The 19786-nt window shown below is 44.5% G+C and overlaps 1 protein-coding gene across 1 annotated transcript in view; it reads left to right on the top strand.

The window, feature by feature from the left end:
• The first annotated feature begins 861 nt into the window (after positions 1 to 861).
• Mlf (myeloid leukemia factor) overlaps positions 862 to 19786 on the top strand; it is a 53741-nt gene continuing 34816 nt past the window's right edge. Inside the window, exons 1-3 of the mRNA XM_037420116.2 lie at positions 862 to 1108; positions 6508 to 6634; positions 17005 to 17133. Coding sequence (XP_037276013.2) covers positions 1056 to 1108; positions 6508 to 6634; positions 17005 to 17133 — 309 coding nt within the window. The 5' untranslated portion in view covers positions 862 to 1055. The remainder of the gene's footprint in view (positions 1109 to 6507; positions 6635 to 17004; positions 17134 to 19786) is intronic.

Genomic DNA, 19786 nt, shown 5'->3' with positions numbered 1-19786 from the left:
TCAAGAAGGGTTCCTATGCGTACATGCATTCTGTTTTATTGTTTATGTGTTCTTCTTTTTAATTAATTTTGTTCGTTTGATTGCAATGCGCCTTTTTTTTTCAGTGCACTGTTAAAACGCAGTCTATGCCAAAATGTTTGTCATTGTGTCTTTTCCACTGTTTATTATATTTCATGTTCTTCACGTGACCACTATAACTGTCTGTGGGTATTTCTGTCATCGTACTCAAACATTACTGTGTGAAAATTATTTTTATTGAGTTGGAACCCAAAACATCCTACATCTGCGCACTCAACTATATGCCGCCAGCACGGGGCGTTCTGAAGACGCCAACCTACCCGCATAGTCCCCAGACCTCTTTTTCCCTCGTTTAAACTTATTGGCACCTTGTGTGGCGAACACAACGCGCTTATACGGCTACCACAATACTTGGTTTCAACGCTAGGAACTCGTCGGGACGTGAGCTGACGCGCGCGAACAAAGCACGCCAGCGAGTGGCTGCGTCTTTTGGGGGCTGCATCGTAAGCTCTTTCAGCCTCAGAGCCTCGTTCACGACACTAGGAAAAGCTTCTAGCCACTATAGTTCAGCTGCTGCCAGCGCTGCGACCACTTTCTTTTAACTTTCATCAACGCCTCCTCTAGAAAGATGCCTGAGGAATGGCTCGCGCTCCCAGCGGAGTTGACCTGCCTTCAGTTTTAAACAAGCTCCGCGCAGTGACGCTCGCGACCGACACTTTTATCACGGCGACGGGTGGTATCTAATGGTACCAGCTAAGCGTTCTTCATCTGCGACCCATAGGGGCGCGTCAGTCGAGAGTTGCTCGAGACCTGCAACAGTGCATCACTGTTTCGGAGGCTATGCAAAGTGTGGCGTTGTTGCACCGTCCGCCACAAGTGACGCTAGCGACCGAGAACATTTTCAATATGAAGGAGAGAAAGGGTGTGGCAGCTGTTTTTTTTCTCATGCGGCAGGCATCTTCCTAGAGAAGGCGTTGCTTTCATCGTCGCTGTGTAGGCTTAGTGGGTGGCTGCGGTTTATCTCGTCGAGGAGCAGGATGGCCCTCTTCGGATCGCTCATGAGGGACTTCGAGAATGACCCCTTCTTCGGGTGAGTCGAAACGTTCTTAATGGCGGCCGTACAAGGCCCCGCCGCAAAAGAGGCGTCTCCCATGCGAGCACACGGCCATGAATCCATCCGTGAATGCTATCCGACGCTGCCAGTGGTCGCGAGCGCTGTCTCGACTGCGCTGGTATTGTCGCTCTTTCGGCTGGCACACGACTCCGGAAGACCCAGCGTCGGGGATTGTAATAGCTGTAATCTAACGGACATGGCGCACTTGCCGAAACACACACTTGGCGTGATTACTCGGGGCACGAAAGAACCCACGCAACCTTGGACCCGATGACGTGTGCATTTTGGGATGTAGCGAGGGGATCCGCATCTTCATACTTTTTTGGCTTGCGAGCTAGAAATGAGGGGGTAGGTTCTTATGTTTTCTTCTTGTTATTGCGCGAAAATACACGTGTAGTGATGGAATGCTTGTATCGAGCTTGACTTGTATCAGGTGGCGGCCTGACGGTCGCGGCCAATGACAACCCGTTCCCAAGTCTTTCAGCATCGCGGAGTCAGCTGTCGGTATGGTGTTGCAACAACTCGGCGACGGCCACCGGTCTCCGAGAAGCTCACACCAGCTGCACGCCGTTGCAGCATTTGCAGGCGTGAACTGTATTTTCCCTACCAGTCTGTCTACACCAGAACGCACGCGGTCTGTTCTCGCTAGACATCCGCCGCTGCACGTAGAGAAACCGATAGTGCCTTCGCGAACGCCCTGTCGCGAAACTTCGTGAATGCTTTCAACGCCGCGGAAGGAATAGACCTTTTTCAAGCACACTAGCGCTGCCAACGGGTGCGCAAGCGCTTTTGGGAAAACGGCGCAGCAGGGACCGCGACTAGCACGCGGGCCTGGCGCTTCAACTTTCGGTTGGCACCGAGCCAGTGCTTCTCAGATCGAGTGAACTCGGCAATGTGTAATATATTACTGTGTGATTCATTCACAAACTTCAGTGTTTGGGTGCGATGGCCCGTTTACGAGTTGCATTTGTCCCCTTGTTCAACCAGCTGAGCGGCTCAGAAGCTTCAGGTAATTATTATGCTATAGCGCCAGTCCGCCTTCAGCATAAATAAAAAGAAGCAGTACAACTGGGCTGCCTAAAAGGTGCAAGTAGTGTCCATGAATTCACGGATGTATTAGGAATTGGGAATCAATGTCTTTTGATGCTGTTTATGAGTAAATTGTACAGTTCTGGTATATTCAAAGAGTGCTTTAGAAATGCGCACAATTCCATATAATAAAATGCATTGACTAGATCACTGCGCACCGCTCGCAGCATATGCATCTACCAACTTCCATTGGCAGTATAACTGCAGGTTGGAATAAGTTCTACAAAGAAAAAAGAAGTGCGATTAGGAAAAAAATTATGCACACCGGAAATGCTCACTCACAATTTAAAGTTTATTGCACGTGTTAACAAACATAATAAGTAGTGTGTGAAGGGCTGCATGCATCTTAGAAATAATGTGCAGGGATATATGCTGTGAGTTTTTTCAGCGTACACAAGGAAAAATGCCCAGAATAGAAAATTTTCATGTCTCAAAATGGGAATTATTCAGCGTAGTATGGCCCATCACTGTTGATTCACTGTACGGAACATCACTGTAGCAGTTGATTGTCGGTCCACTCATGTGTGAGCGCAAAGAGGTGGGAGCAAAACCTCCTCGCGTGAGCGGCGCGTATCTCCCGTGCCGGCTCACATCACGTCATGGTCCCCTTGAGATTGAGATGGTGTCATTTTTTTATCAACTGTTGCAACGAGTGTCATAGAAAAGATTTTTTTCAAGTGCCAGAGGTCATGTGTTGCCACACTAGGAATTTCCTGCATGCTAAAATAAATCATCCTATTACTCAGAACACCTTGTTTTTGTCCAATATGTAAAACTTGCAAAACCCCTTCTAATTGATGTCATAGTTGGAAGCACTGGAAGTGGTTAAGTACATTACATAAAATCCAGCTTTACCTGCACTAATTCAAACATTTCTACATGATTGAATGTTCATATTGTCACAAATGGCACATTTGCGAAACAGCACAGCCTGTGAATGTTAGACCATGGCCTTTGAGATCATGGGCATGCGGAATGTTTCTCTTCGGCCATCCCAGTCGCACGGAGGGCATTTGTTTGCCGAGGTGGGCGAGGCCTGCTCTTTTCTTTGTACTGTGGCGCTCTCAAGGAGGATAGGAAAGGCTGCCACACTGTGGGCGTAGTTTGCATGTGGCAAGGAAAAAAATGGTTTCGCGCTTTTCTGTAACTTTGTGCCACTTCGGAAATGTATGCTTAAGATGTACGAGAGGCAAATTCAATGCTGCGACGTATATATTCTCAAATGGGGTAGCTTTTTGCTGTATATTTGCGCCGCACTGATAAGTGAAATGCCTCTTCGAGAGATCCGCATGTGCTGGAAAGTTACTGTGCTTCAAAGTTTGCGGACTGTTAGTATGGGGGGCACTGGTGAAGGAGAAAAAAAATGACAGCCTGATCTGCAAGTGAAGGCAGATGAGTGCCGCTTTTTACACACACAGGTTACACTCGATTAAATGGGTTCCTTTTGTTTTCATGAAACTAGCACTGCTTGTCACTGTACATAGTTGCAAGGATTCTTGTAGTTACACTGATGTAATCACAGTGGCGCAGTGGTCACATTCCAATGGTCACCCATTCGAATGGAATGGTTGGCCATTCGCGCTGCGAGTTCTGCGGTGTTCAGTGGACATGTTGGGCAATGTAAGAGTACATTAGAAACGGAAGTTGTGCTAGTTGCTGGTTCATGCTTGGCATATAAAAACAGCGTAAAAAAGACTGTAGCAAAGATGACAAGGCGCAATCACCTTGTCGTCTGGGTTTCAGCCCTTGCCTCTTTTTTTGTGCTGTTTTTACATGCCGAGTAAGAACAGAGATCTTTTGCTTGCTCAAGAAAAACGCAGTACACGTTCAGTTTGTTGTATCTGGTATGAAACACTGAGGGTTACATAGCAGTGACAGTTTCCATGTTTTTTCCTTCAGTAGTGTACCTTAATGAATACTTGGTTTTCTTCAGAAAGACTCCATTCTGTCGCATGTGCCACCCTTTATACAGTTGAGAGCAGCATGATACTGCTGTTGCTGTTGTGCTACCGAAACATAATCAAAATACAAATGACAAAGAAGACTATGACAACTTGGGCACATTCTTTGTGAAAGACGTGGGGAGTGAACGTAGGTTGGCTAATCGAAGCCTTCCATTATATTTCGACTAAATTACTTATCACCACATTTCAGTGATATGACCAGGTCACTCATTTATTTAGAGCATAAGTGTGCGTCGGTTAACCACCTCATAAATATTTGTACATGATACAATAGTAAAATAACGAGTCTGGATAGGAGAGCAATACGATTCAACGATTATTATTAGTGCAGTTTTCACCCAACATGTTTCTAGAAAGGAGGAATGCTAGAATGCCTCTATATATCTCAAATCGAGGTATTTAGCATAGAGATAAAATAGACTGTAATGAAAAAAATATACTACCACAAACTAATTCATACCTCCTTGCAATGATCCAGAAAATTCAGCAGTTGTCACGCTTTTTGTAAATTGGACCAAGATAAATACAATAAAAAAAATACATCACTACAGCCACAAGATTCACACGGTGATTCTTGCTCCTACAGGGGAAAAAAATCCACGCGCGCGCTGGAATCCCATGCATTCTGCTTTCTGCCGCAATCTCCACTGCCGCTGGAATCCATACTGAATGCACCCTTTCGTGGTAGCAGGGCACGCAAGGCGATATTCGTTCGTTTTGCTGGGGAGCGCGGTGATTGGGACAGCCAGGGAGAAACACACTGCACGCTCACTATCTCAAAGGCCATGGTTAGACCAAATGGGCATTGCACGGACACGGCAAAAAAATTGCCGAAAGCAGTTTCACAGCATTTTAATGTAGCAGGTCACAACTTTGATGACCTCCACCTTTACAGCCTTCAAACTTCTGGTTCCTGATAGATGAAAAAATATACGGTCCTACAAAAGTGTACCTTATTCACAACTTTAATACACTCCAGTCAGTAGGTATAAATGTTTCAAAAGAGGCTCTAGAGTCCATGCGATATGGCACTTACCCAACGGAAACCGATTAGTGTCAAGTCCTTTTAAGCATTCCTAACTTACCATTGTTACGTGGTGCTTTTTTTCTGACCACCATAATTCAGCGACACGTGTTCTTGTATGTTTGCTACACGCTACTGCTTAGCATTCCTAATTTTGCTCATAAACTGACCACTTTGAGCGAACTTAGTAGAATACCTGCTAAAGCACAAGCTTTGCTTTTCGGCGATTTTAATTATCTGCAAATCAGCTGGAGTAACGGTAGTGCTTTAATTGCAGCAAATGATGCTGCTAAAAGTATTGCTAATGTGTCCGATAATTTTGTATATAGGAGAGTATATAGCATTTATGAAAGACACCTCCAATGTGCTCTGCCTTACACCAATAAGCCGTCCTCACAGTCCATCTTTGACTTACCTCCACGAGATAAGCGATTGCAGAGCAATACAGGCCATCTTCTTCTTTTAACTGATGTGAAAGATACAGTTCAGTTAAGCTGTGCATTAATGTGATAAAGGAAACTATGAGGCCATTAATTAGGCAAATTCTTTTCAACCTGTGAGACATAGTTCCCTGTGCAGACAGCTGAGGGAAGCTGGACGCTATTTGGTGAGGAAATAAGGGACATTCTAAACACATACCGATAATAATGAATGCACATCAACAAAAGCCTCTGGTTCATTAAAGCTTTGGAGATCTCGGGCAGCCAGAGATAGCAGAAATCTGCCCCACAATTCTGCTGCCATAACAAATGACTGAATTCCTGGACACTGTGCTAACTTGTATCACGCTATGGTGTAAACATACTAACCACCCCTTGTGGTCTCGGTAAGGTACAAAATGAAATGAAATTAGCTGGAAGGAAATGTGGAGACCTATCTGTGCATGTAGTGACTTTATCAGTGCAGCATGTAGCAAAGGAGTCAGCCATCTCAAAAAGAAGAGGGGTAGTTTATGACGTCATCATTTGAGTAGCTTCAGAGAACAGTTTTCTCTCCCCAATTTGTATCGTTTCTTGCACCTTTTCCCTTGCGTTCTTATCTTGTCATTTCTAAATGTCCAGCTTGTACTTGTGGTGTCTTTTTCGTTCTGTGTCCTGCCCAACTTTCTGTGCCCTGTAAACTTAGCACAGTTTAGCTCTCATGGAAAGCCAACAACAAATACCTTGCAGGAATACCTTACATAGCAGAAAAATGTTTCAACTGGGAATCTGGATATGTCTCCTTTTTTGTCCATGCACCACTCTTACTTGCTTTTTTGCAGCCCATTTGAAAGCATGACCACTCTTGTTTTTCTACAGTCCATTTGAAGGCATGAGGCAGATGGAGGCCATGCTGGGCCCCATGCTCGGAGCCTTCCCGGGACTCGGGGGCACGCGGCGTTCAGCTAGCCTTGGGCTCTTCCCAACCGACATGTTTTCCACTATTGTAAGTGCCCACTTAACGTGTCTCTTAGTTTTTGCATTGGCCAACAATTGAGGCATTCTAAAATGTTTTGTGTAGGCCCCTAGGAATGCATGTGCTATACTGTGGCATTTTTTTTTTGAAGCAGGCACGAATTGTGCCTGCTGAGCTAGGTATTTCTTGTCTTTCTTATATAGAGTGCAGTTGCATGAGTATCGGGCGTAGCTCAAAGTTATTCGCTATCAAGAACTGATCACTTGTTAAAGGCAAGCTATTGAAGTGGCGTCGCAGTGCTTCACAGATAGAATAGTAGTGCAGTTCAGCATAGTTGAATGTTTTAAATGTGCAAGTGTGTGTCCGTGTGCGTACAGATTTTTTTCCAACAGCCAAATATTTTATGGAGATGAGCTTCCTATATGCAGCATGGTGAGGGCTGCACGAAGCATGTGGTTTGCCAAAACTTAGCTTGCATTAGCGTGGGACATGTAACAAACGAACACAAGAAGAAAGGTAGATGCTAAACTTCCATCTCTTTATTCCATGCCCTCCACACCCATCTCATGCATGTGCGAAAAAACACAACTCATCCTGCACATTGCCTTAACACAACAAACATCATTTCCTTTTCTCTCAAAGTTATTCATGTCAAGCTCTCACATGTTTCCTATTTTCGCTATAGCTTTGGCTTCTTTTATTCCAAGTGTGAGCAGAACAGGCTGATGATACAGGTAAACAGATTAGGGGAGCAACCACAACCTTCAATGCTAGGCACCCTCCCTCTAATTTGCAAGCCAGACTGAAATGCATGTGACATTTGGAGGAATAGGTGTCCTGTATGTGTGTCTGGGTATTATAAGAAAATGTTTGTTGCGTTAGTATGTACAGTAGATACAAACCTAGCTGATACAATTTCTCTTTGATTTGAATTTGTACAATCCCTTGCCGAATTTCATTGTGGCCAACAGGCCAAGCTAGGGATGTTCAGAACACTTGTCCGCATTTTGATAGGTGGTACTGAAACTGTTGAGAGGCACGAGGCAGCAGTGCTCCAGACGCTTCGGAAGTACATGCCTGGCCATAGTTGAAATTGGGCTTACCAATGGCCACAGCTGCTGTGAACGAAACTGAGGTCGCTATTGATAGGATCACTTATGGTGAAGATGTAACTCTGATGATACATGTGTGTTAAAGCTTATACAGTCAAAAGCGGCATGCTGCAACTGCTGCAGAAAAAACAGCATTATGCACGACCATCGATAGCAACTATGTAGTTCTTCAGGCACAAGCACGGCCAGTGCACACGGGTCAAAAACGAAACTACCTTTTGTTGTAACTGCTGTGCACAAAACCGCAGGACTTAATCGATGCAATCATCGGTAGTGACTGCACAGCTCCAAAGGTGCGTGGCTAATGCAGCTGTTGAAAGGCAGAAAAGCTGTAAAAAGGCACGAAGTGTGTTCTTGTCGGCTTGTGACTGGTGTGGAATGGACATCGGCAATTAGTTTTAACTTGGTGTCAGGGAAATCTTTGACCTGAACGCTCATGATAGCCTGCAGCATGTCCGTTCATGTGTGTCCCAGAAAGACATACATGAGTTACTTTTGCAAAAGTAATGGCGGTCCCATTTCAATGGAGGCAGAATGGTAGAGGCCCTTGTACTGCGCGATTTGAATGCATGTTGAAGAACACCTGATGGTCAAACTTCCCAGAGCCCTCCGCTACAGCATCTCTCATAATCATGTCGTGGTTTCATGACGTGAAACCCCAGATATTATCAGCCAAAATAAACATTTTGTGTGTATATTGCAGCTTGACAGAGAATACTTCTTGTTTTTTTTTTTTTTGCTGAAATGGACATTTTCTCTCCTCTGTGATATTTGGAACACTGCTTTTCTCATGTATTTCAATAGAGCCACGCAAGCCAAAGAGCCAATACATGGCGAGAGGCATGATGATGGTTTGTGCATGCACATGACAATGATGTACTTTAATGATGATAGTTAACAGACAATGATGGCAAGGAAAGTACAGAGGGTGTTATTATAAGTGTTATCTAACTGTGAGGAAAGAAGAGTGGACAAAAACATTACTTGCCACCGGCAGAGACCAAACCTGCAACCTTCGAATAACATGTCCAGTGCTCTACCAATGTTACAGCAGTGGTCATCCCCCCATCCACTTTTTATATATATATATATATATATATATATGTATGTATGTATGCATTTAAGCATTAGAGCATCAGTCAGTGCCACCAGCAGCCACTATGGCAAGTGTGCAACACCAGTGGTGGGAAACCTGTGTCATTTGCGATAACGGGAAACTACTGAGCCATACTTATCCGAAATGGTCTTTTTTGAATAATTTTTGTCATAGTTTCGCCACAAAGTGGTTATGGAAGCGAAAGTAATGTTGACAGCGCGCAACATGAGCAAATATTACGTGATGGTCGCCGTCTTGTACACTGGTGCTGGTGCATTTGCACGACTGCGTTCAAGTACACTTGCGCTGCTGCAAAAACATGGAATCTGCCGATCAATTATTCTGACTTCCGTGCGATTGCCTTGGTGTTTTTTTCTGGCAACCATTGGCAAAGAACAAAGACAATGTGGCGACAACCGAAAAGCGTGCCAGTATAACTTGTCATTGAAAAATAGCCTACTTGTGTGGCGTAGCGCTGCTTTAAGCCTACTGCATGTCTTCAAAAGCCGGCAACTACCTGAGAGCTCTAAGGCGCCATTTGCTACGGCCTCAATAGTTGTGCGGCACCATGCTGAGCGTGCACCACTTTGCAGATACGACAGCAGCTCGCTGTTTCAGAGTTGAGCATTGTGGATTGCCTGTACTGAGACAGCAAGCGTAGCAGACGCTTTCATGAGGCGGCAGCCTAAACGTGCCTCTGTCCGCTGCCGAACCGCTAGAGCAGTGGTTCTCAGCCATGGATGTGTTGGGGACCCCTTGCAGCGGAGGGGCCAAAGGTGGGGGGGGGGGGGGGGAGGGGGTACGTAGGTAAAGTAACACAACTGGAGCGTTAAACAGGTGCCTTTTATTAGGCTTGTGCAAATAGAGAATTTTAGGTTCAAAGCGAATAGCGATTCTGGTTAAATAATTTCGAATCAAATTTGAATAGTGTTATGACATACAAAGAAAAATGGGCATATTTATCATGACCTAACTATAACCAGCACAATATATTTTTGTGTTGAAATAAGGCCTCTATGCAAATGTCTTTTTTTTTTTTGGTTCACTGGAAGTTGAAACAACTTTGAGTAGTAGCGAGATATGAGTTTCGGTAGGATGCGAGTGATTCTTGTAAAATAAGTAACATTTTAAATTTTATTTTTATAGAGTGTATGAGCTGTCATAACAAGCTTTTAAGCTCAATAAAATGATGAATTGATTTGAGGGTAACATGATCATTTAAAGGGGCCCTGCAACACTTTTTCAAGTAGCCATGGAGCCAGTAAACAAGCTTGTTGCCTTGCAAATTTACCACTGCAAAATTTTTAGAATCAGTCCAGTACGAGTGGCAGAGTTTCAAAAATCAGTCGCACGCTGCAATTTAATTCTCTCTTTTTGTCCTGACGAAATAGCTGAAAACTAAGCAGGGAGGAATCGCACGGCGAAAGAATATACGTCACGTGCACCTCGTGCCCGTGAGCACCTCTTTTATTTTTTTCTTACAATATGCGGCTTTTCAGAGTGATCGCACCCGCACGCATGGACACGTCGCGGCAACCCGCTGAGGCTCCACTGACGACCAAGCGCACCAGATTCAAATCAGCCAATGGCTGATGCAATAGCTGTGACGAGGGATTTTTGAGCTTGTCGTGTCATTTGCCGAGAGGAGAGAGCAATTTTCAGCGAGCTTTGAGACTTTACTGTGCATCGCAGGACGCGTTAGGCGCTATATTTGGCTTGTGTGTTCTCAGAAGCCTTGACTATCGATCGAAAGCGTTTTGTGACTGTGCTCAATAAGTGTTGCAGGGCCCCTTGAAATGTGCAGGGGGACTTCGCGGCAAAGCGGATTTTCTCTGGTTGGGTGCTTTCACGGCTTAGCACTCTGACACTGCTACAAAACTACCTTTACAAGCCGTTACATGCGGATTAATATACACCTGTTAATTCATTGCAAATACTTTGAAATTTTCAATAATTTAGATTAGAATCGAATTCGTATACTCTACCATTAATTTGAATATTTGAAGGATTTGAATATTCGCATAAGCCTACCTTTTATTACTACGAAAAACATCAAACAAACATGCCACATCACTTCATTTATTCGCACAAGCCTACCTTTAATTACTACGAAAAACATCGAACAAACATGCCACATCACTTCATTTTGGACAGTTCATCAATATGTGGCATAGTCACGCTTAAAAAAAATGCGGGTGAGGGTGTTGCGGATCATAGAAGTGGCTTTGCGGGCCCCCAAGGGTCCGGGGACCCTCATTTGAGAACCACTGCGCTAGAGCATCGCTTGCACAAAGTTGCATTTGTGGACGGTCTGCAGCGGAGTAAGCGAAAGCGGCTCGGCACGATGTGTATGCCAAGTAGGTGAAGCGCTGCACGCAACTAGCGAGTAGACGATCAGCTCCCTGGGACCGTACCACATCTCAAAAACGTTTCAGTTTTCACTAAGTAGCATATTATGGGACAAATGTATTGCGGACAGTCAATTATGTCGGTTTTGTCACTATATTAGTCGCTGCGTTGGCTGCGTATCCTGGACTCTGAAGTAGTTTCGCAATGCTCTTCGGTGTCGTCATTGCATCGGACGGCGGGCGGCTAGCCGATTATGCTTCTATTCGCTATGTCAGTCGCTGCATTGGCTGCGTATCGCGAACTACAAAGTAGTTTCGAAATGCTATTTGGTGATGTATCCCGAACTTTCAAGTAGTTTTGAAAAGCTCTTCGGTGCCACCATCACATCGGATGGCCATGTGAGAATGTCAGTCATTTCTGAACATGGGCAAGAAGAAAAAAAAATTACTTCATTACTTCTTACTACCCAAACAATAGAAGTCAATACCCTTTACCACATGCAAAGCTCAAACGCGTGCAAGAGGTAGCTTTTTGCATGCTACAGACGAGACCGTACCCATCACGGAGCCGACTCAGCCGTTGCAACTCATAGATTCACAATGCCCACACTGCTCAGAAGTGTACTGTTCACTCGAACACATGCTCTAGCAATGTCCCGCGCTACCTCGAGGACTTCTCACAAATGAGTCCGACTGGGAGGAGGCACTCAGGAGCCCCAGCCTCAGAAACCAACAAAAGGCAGTCCAGAGGGCCCAAGAGCTGGTGGAATGCCACCACGTTCCCACCTAGACTCTGGCGTCACCTACAGCAGCGGCTGCTAGTGTGTCCCTCATGGACACCCTGGTGACTTAAACTCTTCAGGACCATTTAATAAAGTTCTTGACAGACAAACTTCATGGTAGGTACTTGCAATAATTGCTGTGGCACGGTATTTATTCCTTCGTTAGCAGTGATGGTGCACGTAATGAAATAAAATTAGTACTTAGTTATAGCGTGCACACGGAGGGAGTGGCACAAAGCCAGCTTAATAGAGTGACATACCGTAACTACTCGAATCGAACGCGCACCTTTTTTCCGGTTAAGCGAGTTCATAAATCGCATGCGCGTTGAAATCGAGTGCGAAAAAAATGAATACGGTCATTCTATTGCCATCAGCATTTCCAAAATGGCTGCCCCCTACGTGCTTTGGCATGGCGCGTCAGCCATTTTTGCCTATGTGTTTCCCATGTGCAGCACTTTGTACATGTGCTGAGGAGTTCGTCTTCTTGTAGTTCATTAGCATCAATGGCATGGAAGGGCCGACTCCAGAAACTCGACGAGTGCACCACGATGCCGCTTTTAAAAGTCATCGCATGTGCCGAAACAGACGGAAATCGGGCCGCATCGCGGTCGTTCGGAGTTCCCGAAACGTGCGTGTGGGACTGGCGGAAACAAAAGCAGAAGATTGTCAAAGATTCATGCAAAGGCTTCAGTGGACCACAGCAGGGTCGGTTTCCGCAAATTCAAGAGCTGTTCGCCAAGTATGTGCTTGAGCAGCGAGCGGTACAGCGGCTCGTGACGACAGAACTGCTCCAAGTGCGGGCTATGCAGTTAGCTTTAGAAAAAGGGCTAACGCGAAGCCAGTTCAAAGCGAGCAGGTGCTGGCTAACTAACTTTATGAAGAGGAAAGGCTTTTCCCTCCAAAAGCGAACGGGCATGCGCCAAAACATGCTGGAGGAGTACGAAGAAAAGCTTCACAGTTTTCAGAGGTTCGTCCTAAACTTGCGGCACAACAACGGCTACCTGCTTGGGCAAATCGGGAATGCCGATCAGACGCCTCTTTACTTTGACATGCCTGGCACCACAACCGTCGAGAAGAAGGGGGCGTAGCAAGTTCGCATGCTGACATTGGGCCGCGGTAAAAGAAGAGTGACGGCAATGCTCCATTGCACGTCAGATAGGCACAAGCTTCCCCCATACCTCATATTTAAATGGAAGACGCCCCCGAAAGGAGTCGTTTTCCCGAGTAGCGTGATCGTGCGGGCCAACGAGAAAAATGCGTTGCAATCGATGTCTTACTTTTTTTTTTTCGTCGTGAATACCGAGTGCGCGTTACAATCGAGGGCACGATACGTTGATGTTATAGGGACGAGGGGCAAAAGCCTGCAGAAAACTTTCAGCTGAAGTGTCTTTAGGTATTTCCAAGTGCAAAGCTCTCGTAACTGCTCATGTAGAGATTATTATGTAAACCCTCATTATCTCTACCTTTGTTTTGGCTGCTTGCAGAAGACTTGTGAAGCCTATTCCAACTATTTCAAAAGGTGCAGTCTTTGTTACTCAATCGGCAGCCAGAGGACGTATCTCTTGTTGCAGTGGTCTGGAATTATACCTTCTGCATATAATGCACATTTTTATGACATATTTTACTTCCGGTCCTGTCATTCTCTGATAATCCAAAACTTGGTTCTTAAACGGGCTAGCATGTCTCGCACTCTGCGTGAAAAGTCTCTCCTTGCACATGTCTAATCAGTATTCTCGTAAAATGATTTTCTCTATGTATTACTATCAGATGCTTTCCATTAAATGTCATACTTGTCTCTCGAAGTTGTCCTTTTAGTCTCAGTATGCTGTGTTCGTCTGTGAATACCTCAACCAACCCCTTATTGTCTCATGTGCTCAGACTCTCTTCAGTTCTTTGTAAGCTCCACATTTTGTTCTTGCCGAATAATATGGCTCACCACAGCCTCGATCTGTTCAGCTGTTAGAGGGCCATATACCTTCTTGGTTGAACTTTGCTGTAGAAGTGAAACATCCAAGCTGTTGTGCTTAACATCTCAGAGTAATTGCCAAATTTTTCAAATTAGATTCCTTGTTCTGTGCCTTGTTTCGTCGTATATTCAAAGAGTATTTCAACTTTCCTTGTTTCTTCAGTATCACCTAGCTCTTTGTAACTTGGATAGCCTTTGTTCTGTAACCACTCTGGTCTTTTCGACCAAATTTCTGCTGAAGGAAGTTGTTCCACGGTGATACCTCTAGTTAGATCTGCTGAATTTCCATTACTGCTCACATATGTGTATTGACTCTCTGCTGATACGTACTTATCTTATTTCTTGTTGTTGATGTTCAACGAATTCTTCTCGGCATTTTTATTATCCAGTTTAACACGATTGTAGCATCCGTCCAAAACCTCACCAGGTCAGTTTCTTGTTTCAGGTTACTTTTGATGTAACTCCACATTCTCACAGGTAGTGTTGCTCCTAGAAGTTCTAATTTTGCTAGGCTGATTGCATTAATTGGAGACACTTTACTTTTTGTGATTATCAGCACTGTCTCTTTTGACTCTGTTCTTGTAGGCCATTACCAGGTAAACTGCACTTCCATACGCTGCAGGGCTTTCATCATAGAAAATGTGCATTTCTGTGTTCAAATGCTGATTATTATTTGAGACGTACTGCCGTAGTACATTTATAATTTTGATTGATTTAATTACCTTCACCCATTTTCTCCATATCTTCTCATCTTGATCTGTTAAATGATCATCCCAAGAAATTCCAGACTTCCAGAGCCTTTTTATCTCTATGTTTGCTCTTACAGTGACAGGTGTTAGAAATCCCAATGGATTGAATATCTTGGCACTTTCTTGAAGCACTGTGCGCTTGGTCAGCCTTTCACTCACTTCTGCTGTCACCCATTTTTTCACAGGATAGCACAAAGTATGGTCATCCGTATTCCATGTCATTTCTAGAATGTTAATTTCACTTGATGATGTAGGAACGACATTTTGATTCTCGAAAAATGTTTCCTTCTCTCTTCACTGTTCGATGTCCATTTCTTTTGGTCTGCGAAAATTTTCCTTTGTGGCCCAGTATAAACCTTTCGCTTGACTCTCGTGCGTTGCTCCAGTCATGACACCATCCACGTAAATTAAATTTCGAAGTTTATCCACAGTTTTGGAAAAGTCTTGCTGTTCTTGAATTAGGTGATGTTTTATTGTTGCTGCCGGCAAGAAACTGCTTGGCATTGTACCAAATGTCACCCTGGTCATCTTCTTTGTAATGATGTTTTCTTTAGTTAGGTCGCACTGTTCGTTTTATCACCACAAAAAATGAAGGGCGTCTCAATCTTCCTTGTGAATGCTGATCTGCAAGAACGCCTTTTCTACGTCTGTCGTCATTGCAACTGAGTGTTTGTGAAAGTTTATTATCAGTGCCAGTATGTCTGGGTTCAAGTTTTCTCCAGCTTTTAGGTTTTCATTCAACGACTCTCCTGGTTGGCGACAAAGCGTCAAACACTATTCTCACTTTCGTTGTAAGTCGATCTTCTTTAATGATTGCTTGATGTGGCATGTAGTATGCAACTGCTCAAGTTCACCCGACATTGCTATCTCTGCCACTCTCAATGTAAAGTATTCTTTCATAGCACTGTTGTATCTTTCTCTTAGCACAGTGTCTTTCTGAAGTCTTCTTGATACTTGCATCAATCTTCTGATTGCTACTTCCTTGTTGCTTCCATGTTCACTGTTTCTTGCAATGGTAGTCCTACTTTGTATCTATCTCCATCCCTCTCCACCGTCTTTCCAAACGATGCAAAAAGGTGGTCAACTCTATGCTGCCTGTTCTTCGTTTCTGCTATTCCAGTGTTTTCAAGCTTCCAAATTCTTTGGATGGCATCCGCTATATCATCTGTTCTTTGTAGCGTGAAGAACCATAACTGATCTTGCTTTTCTGGCATTTGATTTTACACCGCATGGTCCATGTACAAGAATCGACCCAGAATGCTTTCTACTAGCATTGTGTGTTGGTTTAGTCTTTTCACACGTCTAGTTATTGCCTCCCCGCAGAAACCAGACCCTAGAAGTAAACTTGTTTCCTGTGTTGTACATTTTTCATGGTTGTCATCAGCGATTTTCATTCCCATCTTCTTAATACGGGACTTTGAATTGTCGTTTGGGCTAGTGAGTATCGTTCCTGATATGTCTATTTCAATAGCCTCCATTACTAGTGATTGCCCGTTTGGATTTTCCTTCAGTGCAACTTCGACAACGTTCATAACACTCTCACTTTTTTTTCCTCCAATGTATGAATGATCTTTGGCTTCCGCTGTCGAATAAAATTTTTGCGTACTCTCCTTTACCTTCTGTCCATGTTATGGCCGTTTGCAATAGAACAAGATGGCATTTTTCTTGATGTTTAGAAGATGCTAGAAGGTTGCACGATTTGTTAGCAGCCATATTGTCGTTTTGTTCCTCACGTTCATCATTATGCTTGCTGCCTTCACTGCCCTTTGTCCTGCACATGGAAGTTGCGTGAAAGTCACATGGAAGCACTTGAAAGTCTATATAAACAAAACGTTTAATTTGCGTCACAGGGCCCATTTAAGGGGTAAAAAACAAAGGTTTGTCGAGAAGGAATGGGCATGACATGTAGAGAGAAGCCAAGATAGCGGCTGGTTTCAAAAGCACTCGCCTGAGTTCTATGAGGAGGCAAGTGTGTCAGGGGGAATTAGGAGGAGGCTAGGTGGGCAGATGAGAATAACACTATGTTGGAGGTAATATGACCACACCCAGTGTAGGACTGGGTTTATTGGAGAATCCTGGGAAAGGTTTTTAGCCCTGCAGTGGCCGTTCGTAAGGCTGCTGCTGACGGCGATAATCATCATCATCACGAGGAAAAAAAGCATATTGCCAGAGTTTTCATGATTGGGCTGAATATTAAAATTGTTGGATAGCATGGGTGAAGTCGCTTGTTCAAACCATGTGTTTGCAGATGATACACAGAATTTAGGCTTGACTGTAATGAAATTACTTTCTTCTATATTTAGTATTCTCAAGAATTTCTTTTGTGGGCTGTGATGTTTGGTTCCAGGACTGCCTCTCTCAGGACCCGAATTGCCACAGCTTCTCGTCATCTTCGGTGATGACGATGACGACTGATGAGAACGGGCGACCACAGGTCTACCAGGCCACCCAGTCCACTCGCACAGCGCCAGGAGGGGTGAGTAGTGCATGACTCTGATCACCTCTGCTGTTTGCTCTCACCAGATAAATGCGAACTTGACCAGACTAAAATTGTGTGTGAAGAATCTGTGGTAGTAGTTGGTGTATCTACAAAAAAAAAAACAATTGGGGAACCCTTAAGCTTCGCCTTTAACAGTTGAACGCGATAGCGAAATCTGGCCCCTAGTAGTAGTAGTAGTAGTAGTAGTAGTAGTAGTAGTATTTTTATTTACAGTAAGCCGGATACAGAGCTCACTGCACTTCAACCGCTAAGTGCACACTTATTAATATCTTTTGTTACACACGCACATACACACACACAAACGCATGTAAGCGCGTTGTATCTATAGTAATGGTACAGGTTTTTAATCTATTTAACAGCATTTTTATAACAACTTCATAAAAATATTGTCTTGCCGGCCCTCATCGATGAGCAAGGCTGTGCAACGTGGCCACTTTCCTGTGCTTGAACGGTGTAACCATATGCACTAAACGAAAATAACATGAAATAACCTCAAAACCGGGGTAAAACACTTGTGCTCTAGCAAACTACTTTTTCTGGGTTTTTTTACCACCTACCAGTTGAAGTAAAAATTAACTCTCATGCTAACTGAGTTCTTGAACGTAGGAAGGGTAATAATTATTTATCCCAGTGAGGTTTTGAGCGAGTATAGAGAGAGTAAATTTTCACTGCCTTCACAAGGTTGTTGAGGCGATTTCTGGGAGTTATTTCAGGTTGTAAAAAAAATTAAGGTTGACGGGTGGATTCGCCCAAAGAGTCTGCAAATTTAATAAATATCGAATGGTGGCTGAATTGATGACATTTAGGTTAACATACAAACACACACATACAAAAAATGCAGAATAAAACACCTCTTCAACAGACTGCACGCATTATTCAACTGTACTTCGACGATCCGGTATATATAGGCACGACTTTTTGACGTGCCGTGTAGTGTCGGTAGGAGAGCTGTTTTTGCATCGATTAACAACAACGGTTAAATGTGCAAGCATAAAGTTCAGGGCTGCAGGTCGCTAGGAGTCGCACCGATCTTTTATTATAAACCCACCCGGTCTCACTTTTTGAATATCCAACAATTAGCTCGCACTCCGGCCTGTTGGCCCCACACGTGTTAACACTGCTGATGCACAAGTCCATAAAATATACCCATGTACACAGAACACGGCAGCTCAATAGTTTTCATTGAGCGGCAATGCACAAACACAGTAGCAACACGTATTCGTGACAACGGGCGTAGAAGAGCAATGCACACCTGTATACAAGCTTCTTAGCGGCGACGTACTAGGCCTTGTCGAGGATCACTGCTCTGCGATAAACGACAGCTGGGGATAACAGAATACATCTCCTGTGTGAATTTCATCATCATTTCAGGCACAAATGAATACGTGTCTGCTATCTGCGGAGTTTTACGTGGGCGGGGCGATGTATGTACTTCCAACGAAAGAGACGAACCACCGTCTGGGTTGTCTTCGTGCTCATCAGCAGCCGCTTGTTGGTTCCGTCTGCCTCGTATCAGCTCTCGCTTTCGTGCTACATGTTTGACTACAATTGGCGCATGGGGTGGACGATTTGGGCTGCACTTTACTCCAGCAGACATCGTCTTCTGTGGAACAAAATATATGCGATGCTTCTTTCACCTGCCCTGGCGATGCACTCACACTGGCCGGCTTCGTGCCGACGACGTAGCGAAGCCTTTCGCTTATCGCTTCGGTAACTGATCTCTCTTCATGAAGCAACCACTGACAATGACACCAGCTTGATTTTGTTACCGCTTGCAGCTCTTCGCGAATCAGCACGAAAGCGAGATATCCAGGACGTACAAGTTCGGAGGCTCGCGCTCTGAAGTGCTAGGTCGCTCGATGATGTAAGAAACACGTGATGTTCATCAGCTCAACCAGACACACAGTTCCCGAGCTTCCTTCAACGTTTTTCTCCAGGGCTGCTGCACAGCAAAAACCATTGATTTGCAAAAATATGCAGGACAACATTCCACCAGTTTTTTTTTTTTTTTTTCTTGGAGTGCCCCCCCCCCCCTCCGGACCTGTCTGTACATTTGTCTGTTTGTCCACTTTTAGCAGCATCGGGTACTTGAAACGGTCGACCCCATACGCAGCGCCCACCAATGTTGCTCAAGGTTGAGCGTTCATTCTTGCACAATTGTTCAATAAAAAGAAATTATTGCGCATGTCTAGGGCACCATAACAACTCGTATATATTTTGCATGTGTGTCTCTTACTAGAAAAGGCATACATAAGTAATATTAAGGACCGTAGCTCTTATCACGCTGCGCTGACCACGCAACGCTTGCACGGAACGGAGTATTTCCAACGCTTTGCTAAGATGAGATGGTGGTGGCACCTACCCGTCACCTTGCGTTCTACACCTTATCTCTGAGATGGGTGCGCACACCCGTCTCAGAGCCACATGCTTTGTTTTCTAAAGAACTGCCAGGTGGCGCTCAAGTCTCACTTGTGACGTGACCTGATGCGCTCGTTCGCCTCCGCTGTACGCTCGGGGCACTCTAACGCATCACCTCCAGAATACCGCTCACCGATTTTCTAGCGCAGAACATCAAATAAATGTCTCGTTCACTCTCTCCTCACGCAAGACTATCGTCTTTCGACGACAT

Source organism: Rhipicephalus microplus, chromosome 3, assembly GCF_043290135.1.
Source record: "Rhipicephalus microplus isolate Deutch F79 chromosome 3, USDA_Rmic, whole genome shotgun sequence".
NCBI lineage: Eukaryota > Metazoa > Arthropoda > Arachnida > Ixodida > Ixodidae > Rhipicephalus > Rhipicephalus microplus.
The sequence above is the reverse complement of the archived record's forward strand: the minus strand, read 5'-3'. Positions and strand labels throughout refer to the sequence as shown.